General features: G+C 52.2%; 1 protein-coding gene across 2 annotated transcripts in view; it reads left to right on the top strand.

Annotated features, from left to right (window-relative positions):
• DSCAML1 (DS cell adhesion molecule like 1) overlaps positions 1-14067 on the top strand; it is a 374167-nt gene that overhangs the window by 314591 nt on the left and 45509 nt on the right. The window contains exons 12-15 of one of the 2 annotated variants that reach the window (XM_023208329.2): positions 3704-3903; positions 4474-4570; positions 5176-5304; positions 13401-13568. In XM_023208329.2, coding sequence (XP_023064097.2) covers positions 3704-3903; positions 4474-4570; positions 5176-5304; positions 13401-13568 — 594 coding nt within the window. Of the gene's footprint in view, positions 1-3703; positions 3904-4473; positions 4571-5175; positions 5305-5852; positions 6437-13400; positions 13569-14067 lie in introns of those variants that run through there. The other variant, XM_031936684.1, reaches the window with a different exon arrangement.

Raw genomic sequence — 14067 nt, 5'->3', positions numbered from 1 at the left:
GCCAGGTCATCTGTTGCCTAGGACCACATTCTCTGACATTTGCTTTCAGTACCACAGTCTATCTTCAGGCCACAGACCTAGGCTTTTTTCCTCTACCCAAAAAGACCCTTGTCCTGCCACACAAAATGAAAGATAGTAGTCTATGTTGCACATCACGTTTCTAGAAAGAAGAGCTCCCGTCTTGATGGAACCCCTTGGGGATAGGAATAGAACCCAGGTTTCTCAGCAGCTGCTGTGTGGCAGGCAGTTTACATATGTGGGTTCAGTTTGTCCTCACAGTGCGCCATGAGGCTCAAAGAAGTTAGCTTTAAGGGGTGGAAGACCACATAGCTCACAGCCACAGAAGCAGATCCCAAGCTGGCCTGGCCCCCAAGCCCCTCAAGCTTCTGTCCTCTTCCTCATGAAAGGGCTCCCCTGAACTAGCCCTGAGTGAGGGTTGTGGTATGTGGTGCTCATTGCCATCCTAAGCTGGTGGAAGGGTGAAGGGACCCTGTCTCAGGCCCCAGGTATGGTTGTTACCACACACAGCAGGGCCAAGGGGCCAAGGATCCCTGGGGACTCCGCTATCCCTGGCTGCCCACAGGACTGAACAAAGCTGACTAGAAAGACAGGTTCCCTGAAGTGGGAATGGCATGTATTGGATACACGGGTTGTGCACAGCTCACAAGTACATAGCCTCAGGGGTGAATGGGGTCTGAAACGTGGTCCCTGCTTCACTGGCCAAGCTGTGGCTCCTGGCACCAGGCAGCATCCAGCCAGAGGTGTGGTGGGGGTGCCTTTGTAATGCACACACAGGCCCTGGACAGGCTAGTGCAGGCCTGCCTGGAGAACAGAACAGAGGTGTGCTGAAGAGCTGTGAAGTCCTCCTGCCAAAGAAAGACTCTGCCTCCCAGCCCCACTTACACACACACACACACACACACACACACACACACACACACACACTGTTCCCCTGCTTCTCTGTGGCTTTAGCAGCAACCTCTCAGGAACAGGATTCCTCCCCAGGAAGGAGGCCTCAGGGCCCGACCCATGGGGGACCCAGGCCCCAGTTCCCTGTCCCCTTACGAGCCTCCCCAACACCCAAGCATCTCAATCCTCCAGTAAAAATGGAGGCATCTGCAATGCAAGGCCCGACTTGTTGATGTAAAATCTTACTCTATATTCCACCCAGGTTTATACGAGTGAATTATGCAAATCTTTGATGGAAAAATATTCCTCCACACATCCTTGAGAGTGTAAAACCTTAGTCAATAATTCATACTCGGATGTCTCTGACTGCAGGCTTTTTCTTCATTATAACTTGCACCTCGTTATTTGTCTTTCGCATTTTATGGTATATCCTAGTGTAATGCCGTGCATTATAAAATTTATCTGCTTCATTATTTGATGAGCTGGGGCTGGGGAATGTGCTGAAAGGCTGGTGCGGGGGCCTGGGGGCCAGGGCTGTCGTCAGCATCAAGTCCTGCATGACAAGGCAGCAGAGGAGGTGGCTTGCTGTGTGGTGTGACTTCAGGGAGCCAGAAACCTCCCTTCATCCCCCCCTACTCCTGTCCCAGACGTCTCCTCGCCCACGGACTGGTGTCAGATGGCACCACGGCAGCTCTGTGGCTCCCCTCATTTCTTCAAAGGCCTATTTGTCCATAAAAGTCAGATGTCCCTGGAGAGTTTGCTGGGAAGAACTTTGTCTGAGCAGGCCTTTAAAACTGGGGGAGAGAGAAACCCTGAGAATACCCGGAAGGAAGGAGGAGAAAGGGCCAGCTGTCGAAACGGAGCAGAGACACGGTGCGGGGGCGGTAGGGGAGACAGGGCGAAGTGGGTGGGCAGGGAACTGGGTTTTGAGGACAGATAAGACAAAGCCCGTTTTTGCACGCTTGCCCAAAGCAGGCCAGTGACCAGGATAGGGTGAGCTGGTCTCTGTTGTGACAAGAGGTATTCCCCTGAATGGGGGTGGGGGTGGGGGCTTTCTGATTCTTGCAGCCAGTGACAGCCCCTCCCCATTTGTATACTCCAGGATGGTTCCTGGGCACCCCTCCTGAGACAAGAGCCACTGGAAGGCAAATTTTCCCAGAGAAGAAAAGGACGAGGATAGTCTCCAGCAGCACCAAATCACTGACCTTCCTGGGACATGCCCCGCCTATGTCTGCCTTGGAACCTTGGCTCAAGCAGATCCCCCTGCCTAGGCGCCCTTCCCTGGGTTCTCCCCCATTTAAGTCTTGCCGGGTCAGGGGCTGTGCATTTCTCCCAGCATAGGACTCACCACTCTTCACTGAAATTGCTAGTCTTGTCTGTTCTCACCACTAGAGTGAAACTCCCTAAGATCATAGGAGTTTCAAACATGAGATCACACCATGTTTGTCCTATTTACTGTCAGCTCCAGAACCCAAGACAAGACCTGGCACGTAGTAGGTCTTAATAAATCCTTGCTGAATGGATGGACTGTGCTTTCCCTGATGCCCCTCAGTCAAAGTTAATGTCTCCTAACCCTTGGATGAAACACTCATCAGATTTTCCTCCAGTTCATGTTGCCGGTGCAGGTATCTGTCTTCCCCTCCCTCCGGAGGTGAGGACCCTGTCTCATGGTCATGTGTACCCCCCAGCCTGGCACGAGGTCTCATGATGGCCTAGGTGCCCCCGGTGTGTTCACTGAGTTGGGTGGAGAAGAAAGGGGACAGGGTTTCGCTGCAGCTGAGACCACCTTTCCCCTGCCCCTCCCCTCCTGCTGCTGCTGCCACATGTGCTCAGGCCCAGAGGAGGGGCCAGCGATTGACAGGCTTCTTGTCTGGGCAGTAGGGACGGGGCGGGGGGGCGCAGGTTCCTGATGACCAGCCTGGGCCCTGGTTGTTTGCTGGTGATTTTCTCAGTCCTGTTAGCACTGCTTGTGGATCTTTATTGTGGTGGTGTCCAGGGTTTTCCTTTGTATGTTGTTTGAAAGAACAGGAGGGAGATAAACAAGCCTTAACTATAGAGAAAAAGCAGAGTCTTGGTGTTTTCAAGAAGGCTTCTTAACCTGGGGTCCAGAGGCCGCTAGAAGCTCTGTAGATCTTATTCAGGGGGACCCATGAATGTGGGTGGAGGGAAAATCACATTTTTTCACCAACTTCTCACTGAAATTTACTATTTCCTTCCATTTTGAACATAAGCAACAAAGCGCAGCAATAGCAGCCCCTGTGACTGTCACCAGCAGAAATCCTCAGATATGCTCCCATCACATCACAGTGATTGCAGATATCTCAAAATATCACTTATACGCAGCACTATTACAGGATCATGGTAATATAAGACAGCAATTATACGAGCTACCGCTGGATCTTATTTTGTAAAGAGTAGTAAAGAACACATACTGATATGTGATATACAATATCGAAGGTTTGCTTGTTCGTGTTTTTAATATTTGCATAACCATATTTCAATATAACTGGTTTCCTTTACAGCTCTATGTATGGCATACCTGTAAAAGCATTCTGAGCCCAGTCCACTGCCTCCCCAGAGGAGGAATGTGGGGACCCCTGGTGAAGAGGGAGGCTGTCCCAGTCATGGAGGGGTGTGGGAGAAAGGACAGGCCAGTGGAGTTCCCTGTACTCCTTTATTGGAGCCTCTCCTGGGGGAGGCACGGCTGGGGCGGGGGCTTCTGTGCAGGGCACGCATGCCTCCTCCAGGCTGACCTCCCAACCCTCACTGGGCCTCCTCCACCTCCGCCCCCCAGTCCCGGCCATGATTACTTCCCACCCCAACACCACCATCGCCATCAAGGGCCATGCGAAGGAGCTGAACTGCACGGCACGGGGTGAGCGGCCCATCATCATCCGCTGGGAGAAGGGGGACACGGTCATCGACCCTGACCGTGTCATGCGGTACGCCATCGCCACCAAAGACAATGGTGATGAGGTCGTCTCCACGCTGAAGGTGAGTGCCCCACCCCAGTCCTGGGGGACCCCAACTCTCAGAGAGTGGGGAGCCCGCAACTATCACATCTGCATCCAGGAGGCAAATGGGGAGCTTGGGAGCCCCTCCCCACACCCCAAAAATGTACCTCCCCTTTCCCACTTATTTCCCCTCTCCATCCAGGAATCTCTATCTCAGAACTTCACTGTATCTCCTTTCTGACAACCCCACAGCAATCAAATGTGGTTTCCTCAGTGCCGCCTTCTTTTCTGGAACCCCCCGGGCTCCAGTCTCCCTTTTGGGACCCCTCAGCCCCTCCTACTCCCCTGGGACCCCCTCAGCCCCTCCCACTCCCCTAGGACTCCTCAGCCCCTCCCTTCCTCCCTCTGGTGTCCCCTCCCTGTATGAAGCCCTCCATACTTCCATCTTTGGAAGTCCCTGGGAAGAGAAGACCTTTGCAAAGCCCCTGTGGGTCCCCCTCTCAGAACAAGAGGGCCTTGCCGATAGCCCTGGAGTGGCCCCTTCAGCTGACCAGCTCTAAAAGACTCTCCCTGTTTCCTCCCTCTCCTTCCCCTGCTGGTGATCTCCCAGCTCAAGCCCGCTGACCGTGGGGACTCTGTGTTCTTCAGCTGCCATGCCATCAACTCGTATGGGGAGGACCGGGGCTTGATCCAACTCACTGTACAAGGTACCTTCACCTGCCCCGCCCTTCCCATCCCACCTCCCCAGGGCCCAGGGGCCCACTGCTAACTCTACTTCAAAGAGCAGGGGCCACAGCCTACACCATGGTGGAGGATGACAGGAAACTGCCTTCTGGGGAAAGGCCTCCCTCTCCCTGCCCAGAGTAGGGAAATAAGACCTTTCCAGGGACTTAGCAAAAGTTTGCAATGGCTACAGCCGCTATCGATTCCACTGCCCCTTCTGGGAAGGGGTGGAGGAGTCAGGTTCCTGGGTCCAGGCCCCTGCAGCGGGTGTGGGAAGGGAAAGTCAAGCTGAGAAAGGGAAGGGGGAAAATGCCGTCAACTAACAGGAATCCCTGCAGAAGAGTCAGCCCTCTCCCAGGCCAAGAACAAGATGGCAGCAAGACAGGAGAGCAAGCCAGGCCTCCTCAGCCTCCGAGCCCAACTGCTGGCCTCCTCCAGTTCCTACCCTGCTCAAACCCTAGGGTGCCAGAGTCCTTGGCAAGACCCAGGCTACGGCAAGACCCAGGCGACGCCAACCCCCAGGGCCAAGCAGGAGGCCAAGCTCCCTGCTGCCCTCCTCACTTCCCTCCCCTCCCCTGCCACACTCCAGAGCCCCCCGACCCCCCAGAGCTGGAGATCCGGGAGGTGAAGGCCCGGAGCATGAACCTGCGGTGGACCCAGCGATTCGACGGAAACAGCATCATCACAGGCTTCGACATCGAATATAAGAACAAATCAGGTAGGTGCTGAACCAGGAGGGTGACAGCGTGATCTGCCATGGCCCCTTGTGCCACATGCCCTGCCTGTGCCCTCTGGGGGGACAGCCCCTGAGCCTCAGGGCTGCCCATCCAAGCCAGAGACACAAGCACCCACCAGTGCACAGGCCGCTGTGGCTTCTGAAGGGAGGGACACTGGCTGGGCGAGGAGTCCAGGTGGAAGATGGAGACCCCCAGTTGATGGGTAGTGATGTCAGCTCCTTTCCAGGACTGTCCCTGGACCAGGGTTCCCAAGGGTGGTCCGATTTGAAGCCATGTAAGGGCACTGAACCCAGGGCTGGGGGCCATCTCTGGCATCAGAAGCATCACAGGTTTGACCAGGTCATACGGGTGCTCCTGGTCTGGGGTGAAGAGGATGATTGGAGATCAGAGAGCTGGTCCTAAGAATGGTCCCCACAAGTGGGTCATGGGGGGATAGGAGACCCTGGAAAAGCTTGGACCTAAATTTCCTCTAAGAGCCCTTCCCAGCTGGGCGCAGTGGCTCACGCCTGTAATCCCAACACTTAGGGAGGCTGACACAAGTGGATCACCTGAGGTCAGGAGTTTGAGACCAGTCTGGTCAACACGGTGAAACCCCATCTCTACTAAAAACACAAAAATTAGCCAGGCATGGTAGCGTGCCCCTTTAATCCCAGCTACTCAGAAGGCTGAGGCAGGAGAATTGCTTGAACCCGGGAGGCGGAGGTTGCAGTGAACTTAGATCGTGCCATTGCACTCCAGCCTGGGCAACAGAGGGAGAGTCTATCTCCAAAAACAACACCGGCACATGACGGAACCCCCCCCCCAGAGCCCCCCTCTCACCCCCCAGCTGGCTGCTGTGCAGCCGCCCCGCCACTGTGAGGCACTGTGGGGCGCCATGAGCATCCTGCATCTGGGGAGACTGTCATATGCCCCATGGTCAGGTGGCAGGAATGGCAAGGAGGGGCCTCAGTGGGGAACAGAGTGCACCTGAGTGGCCTCACAGCAGGGTGAGAAGAAAGCAGATGTCTCACTCTGGATCCTTTGTACCTTTTGAATTTGATACCATAAGCCTGTATTCACTCCTCAAAATAATTACAAATTAAATTAATTACAAATAAAGCATAGAAAAGAGTAGAGTCTAGATGACTCAATCTTCCTCAGTCTCCTTCCCCCACCAGCTCAACTCCTCTTGTGGGTCCTTGCTTAGACGGAAGGTTTCACTTTCTCCTGAAGCTTCCAGACCCTTCTTCTCCCACTTAGCATGGCAGTGGCCATTGGTTGGCCGGCTGTCCTCTCCTCTCAATTGGCCAAGTCCTGTTCCCTTTGCATTTCTGGCACCTGGCGCAGGGCCCAGCCACATGGTAGATGCTCAGCAAGCGTTGGCAAGTGAGTTGAATGAAGTGGGACATGTGAAAGCGAATCTCTGAGCTGCATTCACCCCTTGAGAAGCCACTCTGTCCGGGGCCCTGGGCCAGTCATCTTTGATACACATGTCTACAGAGACAAACCCTATTCTCAGATGCTTCTGGTCTAGTTGCGGTCAGCCACCCAGGAGTTCAACCTGAGTGCAGGAGGGCCGCAGATCTAAGGAGGGGCTTGAGCCAACAGGGGTTGTCTAGGAAGGCATCTGTCTGGTCCCCTGTAGATGCTGCACTGAGATGGGTCTTGGGTACTGAAAGGCAACAGGCCAAGATCTTGACAAAGTGAAGGACAGAGACCAAGTGAGGGTGCAATGTACACCAGGAAGTGGCCTATGATCTAGCACAGGGCTCATAGATGCAATTCATGGGCAATAAATCTACAAAGGTGCTTTGGGGCCAGATTGGGAGGGAGGCATCTGGGTTGAGCTTTCACTTCGCTGGGGAAGGTCATTGAGAGCCACTAACAATGTCTGAGCTCCCAGGGGGAGACTTGAGCAAACATAGTGCCTTAGAAGAATGAATGTGAGTGGAAGAAATTGGTATCCAGGAGAAAAGAAAGGAGGCCATTGCAGACCTGCAGTTGGGGAAATGTGATGAGGCAAAGGGGACAGAAGGGCTGACTCTATCCATGTCACATCTCAGGGCTCCCTGAGATTGGGCACAGGCCACCCAGGAGTAAACAGGAAGGGCTGGGTCCAGAGGGTGACATCCCACATGGCATTGCACACACTGCCTCCCTGCCGGCGCACATCTGGGATGGGAGGTGGATGCCCGGGCTATCGCTCGCGCCCCTCCCCCTGTTCCTTCTCCCCCAGGCTGCCCTGATGCCCGTTGCCCCTCCAGTGACCAGTCTCTAATGTGTGGGAGCCTCTCCTGGGGCACCACTCAGCAGGGGCGACGTGGAGAACATCACACATCTGGAGAGCAAAGCAGAAGGCAAGGTGGAAAGGGAAGATGCTATTCTCAGAGCACATCCATGTCTTCCCCTTCTGGCTCCCTGCAGGATGAGGAAGTGCAGTGACCACCCCAGCTAGGCACGCCAGGATGGGTGGGGAGGGTAGAGGGAGGGATAATGAAAGCTCAATTTCAGTCTCTGCCTACCACAAGGGCTTTGCACTCTTAAAGAGCTAAGTCACAGGACCCGGGGCACTAAGAAGGCAGCCGGTCCTTTCCACACCTTTGGGTGGGATGGCTCCAGCACAGCCCACCCAGACAGGCATCTGTCACATCCTGGCATTTAGGAACCGGAGTGCCATGAGAACTGCAGTGTGCTATCATTGGAGGCAGGCAGAGACCCTGGGCATGGCACAGCTTCCCCATCTGTGAAGTGGGGGCGGTAATGCCTACCTCATGGGATTGTTTAGAGGATTAGAGAGAAAGCATCTATGATAGCACGGGGCTAGAGCGAACTTTTAATAAATGTAAGTTCCTCTGTCTCTTCTAACTGAAATACCTCGTGCAGCAATTTATAGTCCTGTGGGACTTGCAGTCTAAAATATATTTGTCTGTCAGTCAGCCACATGTACTGAGTGCCAATATTTTTTTTGCAGAATCATGCACCAGCCATGTGGTAGAGAAAGAAAAAGAAATAGGAGACAGAATGTTGCCCTTGGAGCTTACAATGCAGTTGGAGTGAGAATATACACATACACATACACACACACACACACACACACACACACACACACACTTTCAGAACCATTACAAAGCACTATCCAATCAAGTGTAATACGCCACAAACTGTATTAGGTGAGAACTGGAAAAAGTATCCAAGGGAACAGAAGATGACTCAAAGAAAGGAGGGGGTGTGCACACGCATGTGTGTGTGTGTGTGTGGGTATGTGTGTGTCTAAGGACAGCTTCCTGCACCTGTGGACTAGTGGAACAAGAACCATTGGCAAAGCTGAAGATTTGGGCAGACCAAGTGTCAGAGCTGCATGATCTTTAGTGAGTACTTGACATCTTGGAGCATCTCCTTATGTATAAAATGGAGAGAGTAACATTTCATTCTCAGCATGGCCATGAGGATTTGGGGAGGGTGATGACGTACATGGAGGTGCCTAGCACCCAGCCTGGCACATGGTAACCTCCCACAGGTCCCTGTCCTGTGTCTCTGCTTCCCCTCTCCACTTCCCCCTGCCCCAGACCACACCCATCCTGGGTCCTGACCATCGGCTCCCGACCTTCTTTGCCCCAACTGTGCCTTTGCCAGGATTTCTGCCATATTGCTCATCATGCTAATTTTCCAAGAGAAATTACCGAGTCTGCCCTTTCTAAGCCATCCCACTCATGCTGACTTCTCCTGGCCCCAGGCAGCAGAGTAATAATACATGAATGCCAAATGATAAATAGCACCATCCACACAAATCTATCAGATGGTGCTGTGCAGATTTAAAAATGCAGACACCACATTTCACCCCTGTTCACAGAGCAAGGATGGGTTCTTTGAGGATGGCCCTCCCCTAGACCAGCCTCATAGCACAAGCTGGTGTAGGGGCTGTGCCGGCCACCGTGGGATGAGCTGGCCTGGTGTGGCATGGTGTTCTGTGGGAGCTGGAGTGTGGCTGTCAGAGGGACTGGTGTTGGGATGTCGTGAGCTGTCGTTGTGACGCAGGAAGCCTCTTCTTCACGCTGTGAAGAGATAGTCATGGGGGTCTCAAAGGCGTGATCCAAGGAGAAAATTAGAGATGCAGAATGGATGTGCTTCCTGAGCCCAGGCAGCTAAATGCTCCAGATGTGGCTTTTCTCCAAGCTGCGTCCCCTCTACAGTGAATGTATCTCCTGAAAAACCAAAGATTCCCAGTCCCCTCTCAGCAAGCAGCCCACAGAGCAGAAGGCACTGACATCTCCCCAGCCGCTTCCTCATTTTAAGAAGAATATTTTGCATCATAAACCCTTTGATGAAGAAAGGGAGAGAGAGCCCTTAATGAAATATGTTAATCTGGGTAAGCCAGGCTCATATGAAAGGGAATATTAAAAGAGACAACATTCACCAAAGCCAGCTCAGTACTCCAAGAACTGGAAAGGAAAAGGAAGAAAATGGGGCCCCTGGTCTCAGCTATTCAGGGTCTGGGAGACAACAGTGATCAAGTTTAGCAGATCAGCCAGAGACCTCCAGATCTGACTCTGGTGCATTAGCCTGGAAAGGTTGTGGAGAGGGAGCTATTTTGTGTTAACACCAAAGATGGTTTGGGAACACAAGGTCAAATCCACCTGCAAACTACGGGCGGCAAAAGCAGAAAAAAAAAAGGAGTTGTTCTCCGGGACACTCCCCCGCCCAACCTTCCTGTGATTTGCAGTGGAGCAAGGCAAGGAGGGGATTGGCAAAGAGTACACTGTGGCCACAGAGTGCAGAGAAACTCCAAATCCCCAATAAAGGGGAAAAACAGTGGCTCTGGTTTAAAATCAACAGCACATTTTAAGGGCCCAACACATGTGAAATTGGGGAGAGGACCAAAGTTTTAGACATGGCTCCTGACTGCAGGGAGCTTAGCATCTCCTTGGGCAGTTACCACCAAACAGTGAACCCTTGAAAGAAGATACTGTGGACTGAGAAAGGGCTCTAAATGCTGGAAGGGTTCAGAGAAGAAGAATAGAAAAAGATAAGGCTTGGGAGGTGAGCAGGAGCCAGATGTTGCAGGACCTTGGTCAGGTTGTGAGATTTTACCTTTATCCTGAGAACAAGGAACAACTATTGAAGAATTTTATGTAAGGGAATGGCAGTATCAGATTTGTGTTTTGAGAAGGCCACTCTCAGGGCCAAGTTGGAATGCTCGTCTGTAAGAGGAGCTCGATTGTATTTGCAGAGTGGATGATGGCTGCAGTGTGGAGAACGGATGAAAGAAACGGTGCGGTGAGCACGTGGAGGGCTAGGGAAGAGGCCATTTCCCTGGTCTAAGGAGGGATGACGGTGGCTGAGCCTGAGGTAGCAATGGAGATGGAGGGAAGTGGGAGGATTCAAGAACGACACAGAACACAAAAGTTATCCCACTTGATAGGGAGGGAGAGAAGGAAGAGTGAAGAAATTAATAATGGTGGTGCCATTCAAGATGGAATCCAGGAAGTTGCTGGGTAAACAGGGTGTATGGTCAAGAGTTCTGTCTTGGACAGGTTGAGTTTGAGGTATCTATGAAACATCCAGGATGAGCCGTCAACTAAAAAGCTGGCTATAAGGTCTGGAGTCGGAAGGAGAGGCCCAGGCTGGATATTAATCTGGGAAGTATCTGTGCAGAGATGAAAACAGAATGCATGGTTGGGGAGAGTGCATGGCAAGAGAGAAGGAAGCCTCGGGTGGAGCCTTGAAGAACTCGAACCATTCCTGGTAGGGTAGAGGAGGATGCACCTGCACAGAGACAGAGAGAAACTGGCCCAAGAGATAAGCAAAAGGCCAGAGTGTGTTTTATTAGGGAGCTAAGGGGAGAGTGTTTCCTGAAGAAGGAAGAGAGGTCCAAGTGTTGAACACACCCAAGAAACCAGGTGGGAAATTGGGTTTGGTGCCACGAGGGTCACCTCTGCTGTGGAGATGGAGCACTGATGCCGCAGGAGGATGTGAGGAGTAAATGGTGAGCGTTTAAATTGCCCGATGCTGCACCTGGCACACCACAGGTGCTCAGTAAATATTAGTGCCTCTTCTCCAGACACACCGCCTCAGTCTCCTCCCTCTGCCTGCACTCATCAAAAATGAATGCACTGACTTGTGCTCCCTCTCCCTCTCCTATAAACATGGGCACATCAGATGTGACTTACGAGCTGGCGCCAGCTCCCAGGATGCTACAGAGAGAAGGGAGCACCTGCCTCCACATGACTAGCCTGTTCTGTCCCAAACCCACAAGCCAGTGCCCACAGCAGGTAGGAGCCTGCATATTTGCAATTCCAGCTTAATCTGCCAGCCACAAAGTGACCCTCCTGTGGTTAGGGTGTTTTAAAATACGAAGAGTTTTTGAGCACCAACCACCTGCCATTTTGTTTCTTTGGCCCATGAAACCAAAGAATTAAATGCAAAACTACAGATGGGGAGCCGGGCCAGTGCCCTTCACAGATGCTAAGCCTGAGCAGCTATAAGTGGTGTTATGCAAACCATCAAGATCTCAACTAACCAGAAATTGGGGGCCTAGGACAGTGTCTTCTGGTGAACCAATTCTCCTGATTTATCAGGCGTGCGTTTGTTTTGTTTTGTTGTTGTTGTTGTTGTTGTTGTTTTTCATTTTTGAGATGGAGTCTTGCTCTGTTGCCCAGGGTAGAGTATAGTGGCACGATCTTGGCTCACTGCAACTTCCGCCTCCCAGATTCAAGCAATTCTCCTGTCTCAGCCTCCTGAGTAGCTGGAACTACAGACACCCACCATCACGCCCAGCTAATTTTTGTATTTTTAGGAGAGACAGGGTTTCACCATATTGTCACAGCTGGTCTCAAACTCCTGACCTCAAATGATCCACCCGCCTCGGCCTCCCAAAGTGCTGGGATTACAGGCGTCAGCCACTGCGCCCAGCCTATAAGGCATTAGTTTTAACCAAAAACTTTTTTTAGTCTTTCTAGAATGTGCTAGCCTCCTTTCCTGATTTAGAATTTAAACTGTGGTGAATACAACTTAATCTTTTCTGTGGAGAATTTTTCATGATACTCTACTGTGGATTTAAAGGCATAGAAAATTAGACGGAATAGTGACATCTGGACTTGCCCTGGGAACATTTTTCAGCCCTGCTATCAGCTTGTTTCCTTGTGCTTTGCCTTTTTCTCTTTTCAAAGTAAGGTGCAAAAACAGTTATTTGGTTAAGAACCCTGGGTGTGGAAGGTCCTAGCTGAGGCATTTTTAATTGCAACCCCTTCCGTTTCCTCTGGAGACCCCTAATAGGTGCGCAGCAAACATATATTGAACAAATGACTGGATTCCTCTGGAGATGCAGGGTGTTCATCGCCACAGTATCGGTCTTGGCACTGTTTAGTCACACCTGAATGGCATTTATCTGGTATTTTCTACCCCCTACAATTTTGCTAAACATCAGCCCTGAGATAGACTACCAGTCTCCCTGGATAAATCGTGAACATGTTAATCTCTTTGGTGGCCCCTAACCCTAATGACTCAGAAACCATCCCCCTGTTGATGAAGGAAAGAGGGTAGGGTTTGGGCTGGGGACTCTGGTACTTGGCCTGGCCCCCTCAACCCCGACGTATAACACTCAAGTTCATCACCTCACAAGTGCACAAGGAAAAGAAATACAGAAGCACACACAAGAGGAGGAGAAAGGGAGAGGAGACTTAGCCTCCTGCTTCACATGGCGGCCACTGGGTAAATGGGGGGTGTCACCATTAGACCAGGTCACCGATGTGAGGAGAGACCCAGGAAGAAGGGCACTGGTCAGTCAGACCCTCAGGGATAGCAAGCAGATGGTGATCTTGGCAGGGACCTTGGGGAACGTCTCGTCTGACCTCTGCCTGAAGTTTGAGCTTACAGGCTGGCCAGTGGCAGAGGAGAGTCAGGCTTCTCCCAAGCTGGAGCTGCACGGGACAGACCCTTGCACCATCTGTGAAGTTGTTCAGGCCTGTGCCCTCTCTGCAGTCTGTGTGAGCTGGACCCCTCGGGGCATCCAACTTAAGATTGGGCTGTGCTGGTACTTCAGGCTGGGAAGGGGTCCTGGAGTTTGCCTGGCTGTGCTTTGACATAGGTGCCTTCTCTCTAGATTCCTGGGACTTCAAGCAGTCCACACGCAACATCTCCCCCACCATCAACCAGGCCAACATCGTGGACTTGCACCCAGCATCTGTGTACAGCATCCGCATGTACTCCTTCAACAAGATTGGCCGCAGTGAACCAAGCAAGGAACTCACCATCAGCACCGAGGAGGCCGGTGAGCACCTCGCCCAGCCTGCCCTGCCCGTGGCCTCGGGGATCAGGGACACCAGGGGCCTACAGCAATCCTGTCCATTGGCAGTGAGCTTGCAGTTAGACGGGGTGGGGTGGGGAAAAGCATCCTAACAGATGTCTGTGTCCACCTCTGGACACTGGAGGCTCTTCTGTTTGACCCTTTTCCAGGCTAGGTTCTAAATGCTGGGTTTCGGGGAGTTATCTGTGATTCTGCCCCACTCCCCTGGCCCTAGCATCGGGAAAGATCTATCTGCAAAAGATGGGGTACTAGGCCCTGGATCATTTTCTGTGACCCTCATCATAGAGTCTTCTTGAAAGTTTAAACAAGATTTCTCTTGCTATGTTTTCTTTTGTTATCATATAATACAAAATAATGCAGAGAAGGCCAGGGAGCTGTGGCTTATGCCTGTAATTCTACTACTTTGGGAGACCAAGGTGGTTGGATCACCTGAGGTCAGGAGTATGAGACCAGCCTGGCCAAC

The sequence above is a fragment of the Piliocolobus tephrosceles genome, chromosome 13 (assembly GCF_002776525.5).
Source record: "Piliocolobus tephrosceles isolate RC106 chromosome 13, ASM277652v3, whole genome shotgun sequence".
Lineage (NCBI taxonomy): Eukaryota > Metazoa > Chordata > Mammalia > Primates > Cercopithecidae > Piliocolobus > Piliocolobus tephrosceles.
Note: the sequence above shows the minus strand (reverse complement) of the source record. Positions and strands in the feature narration are given on the sequence as shown.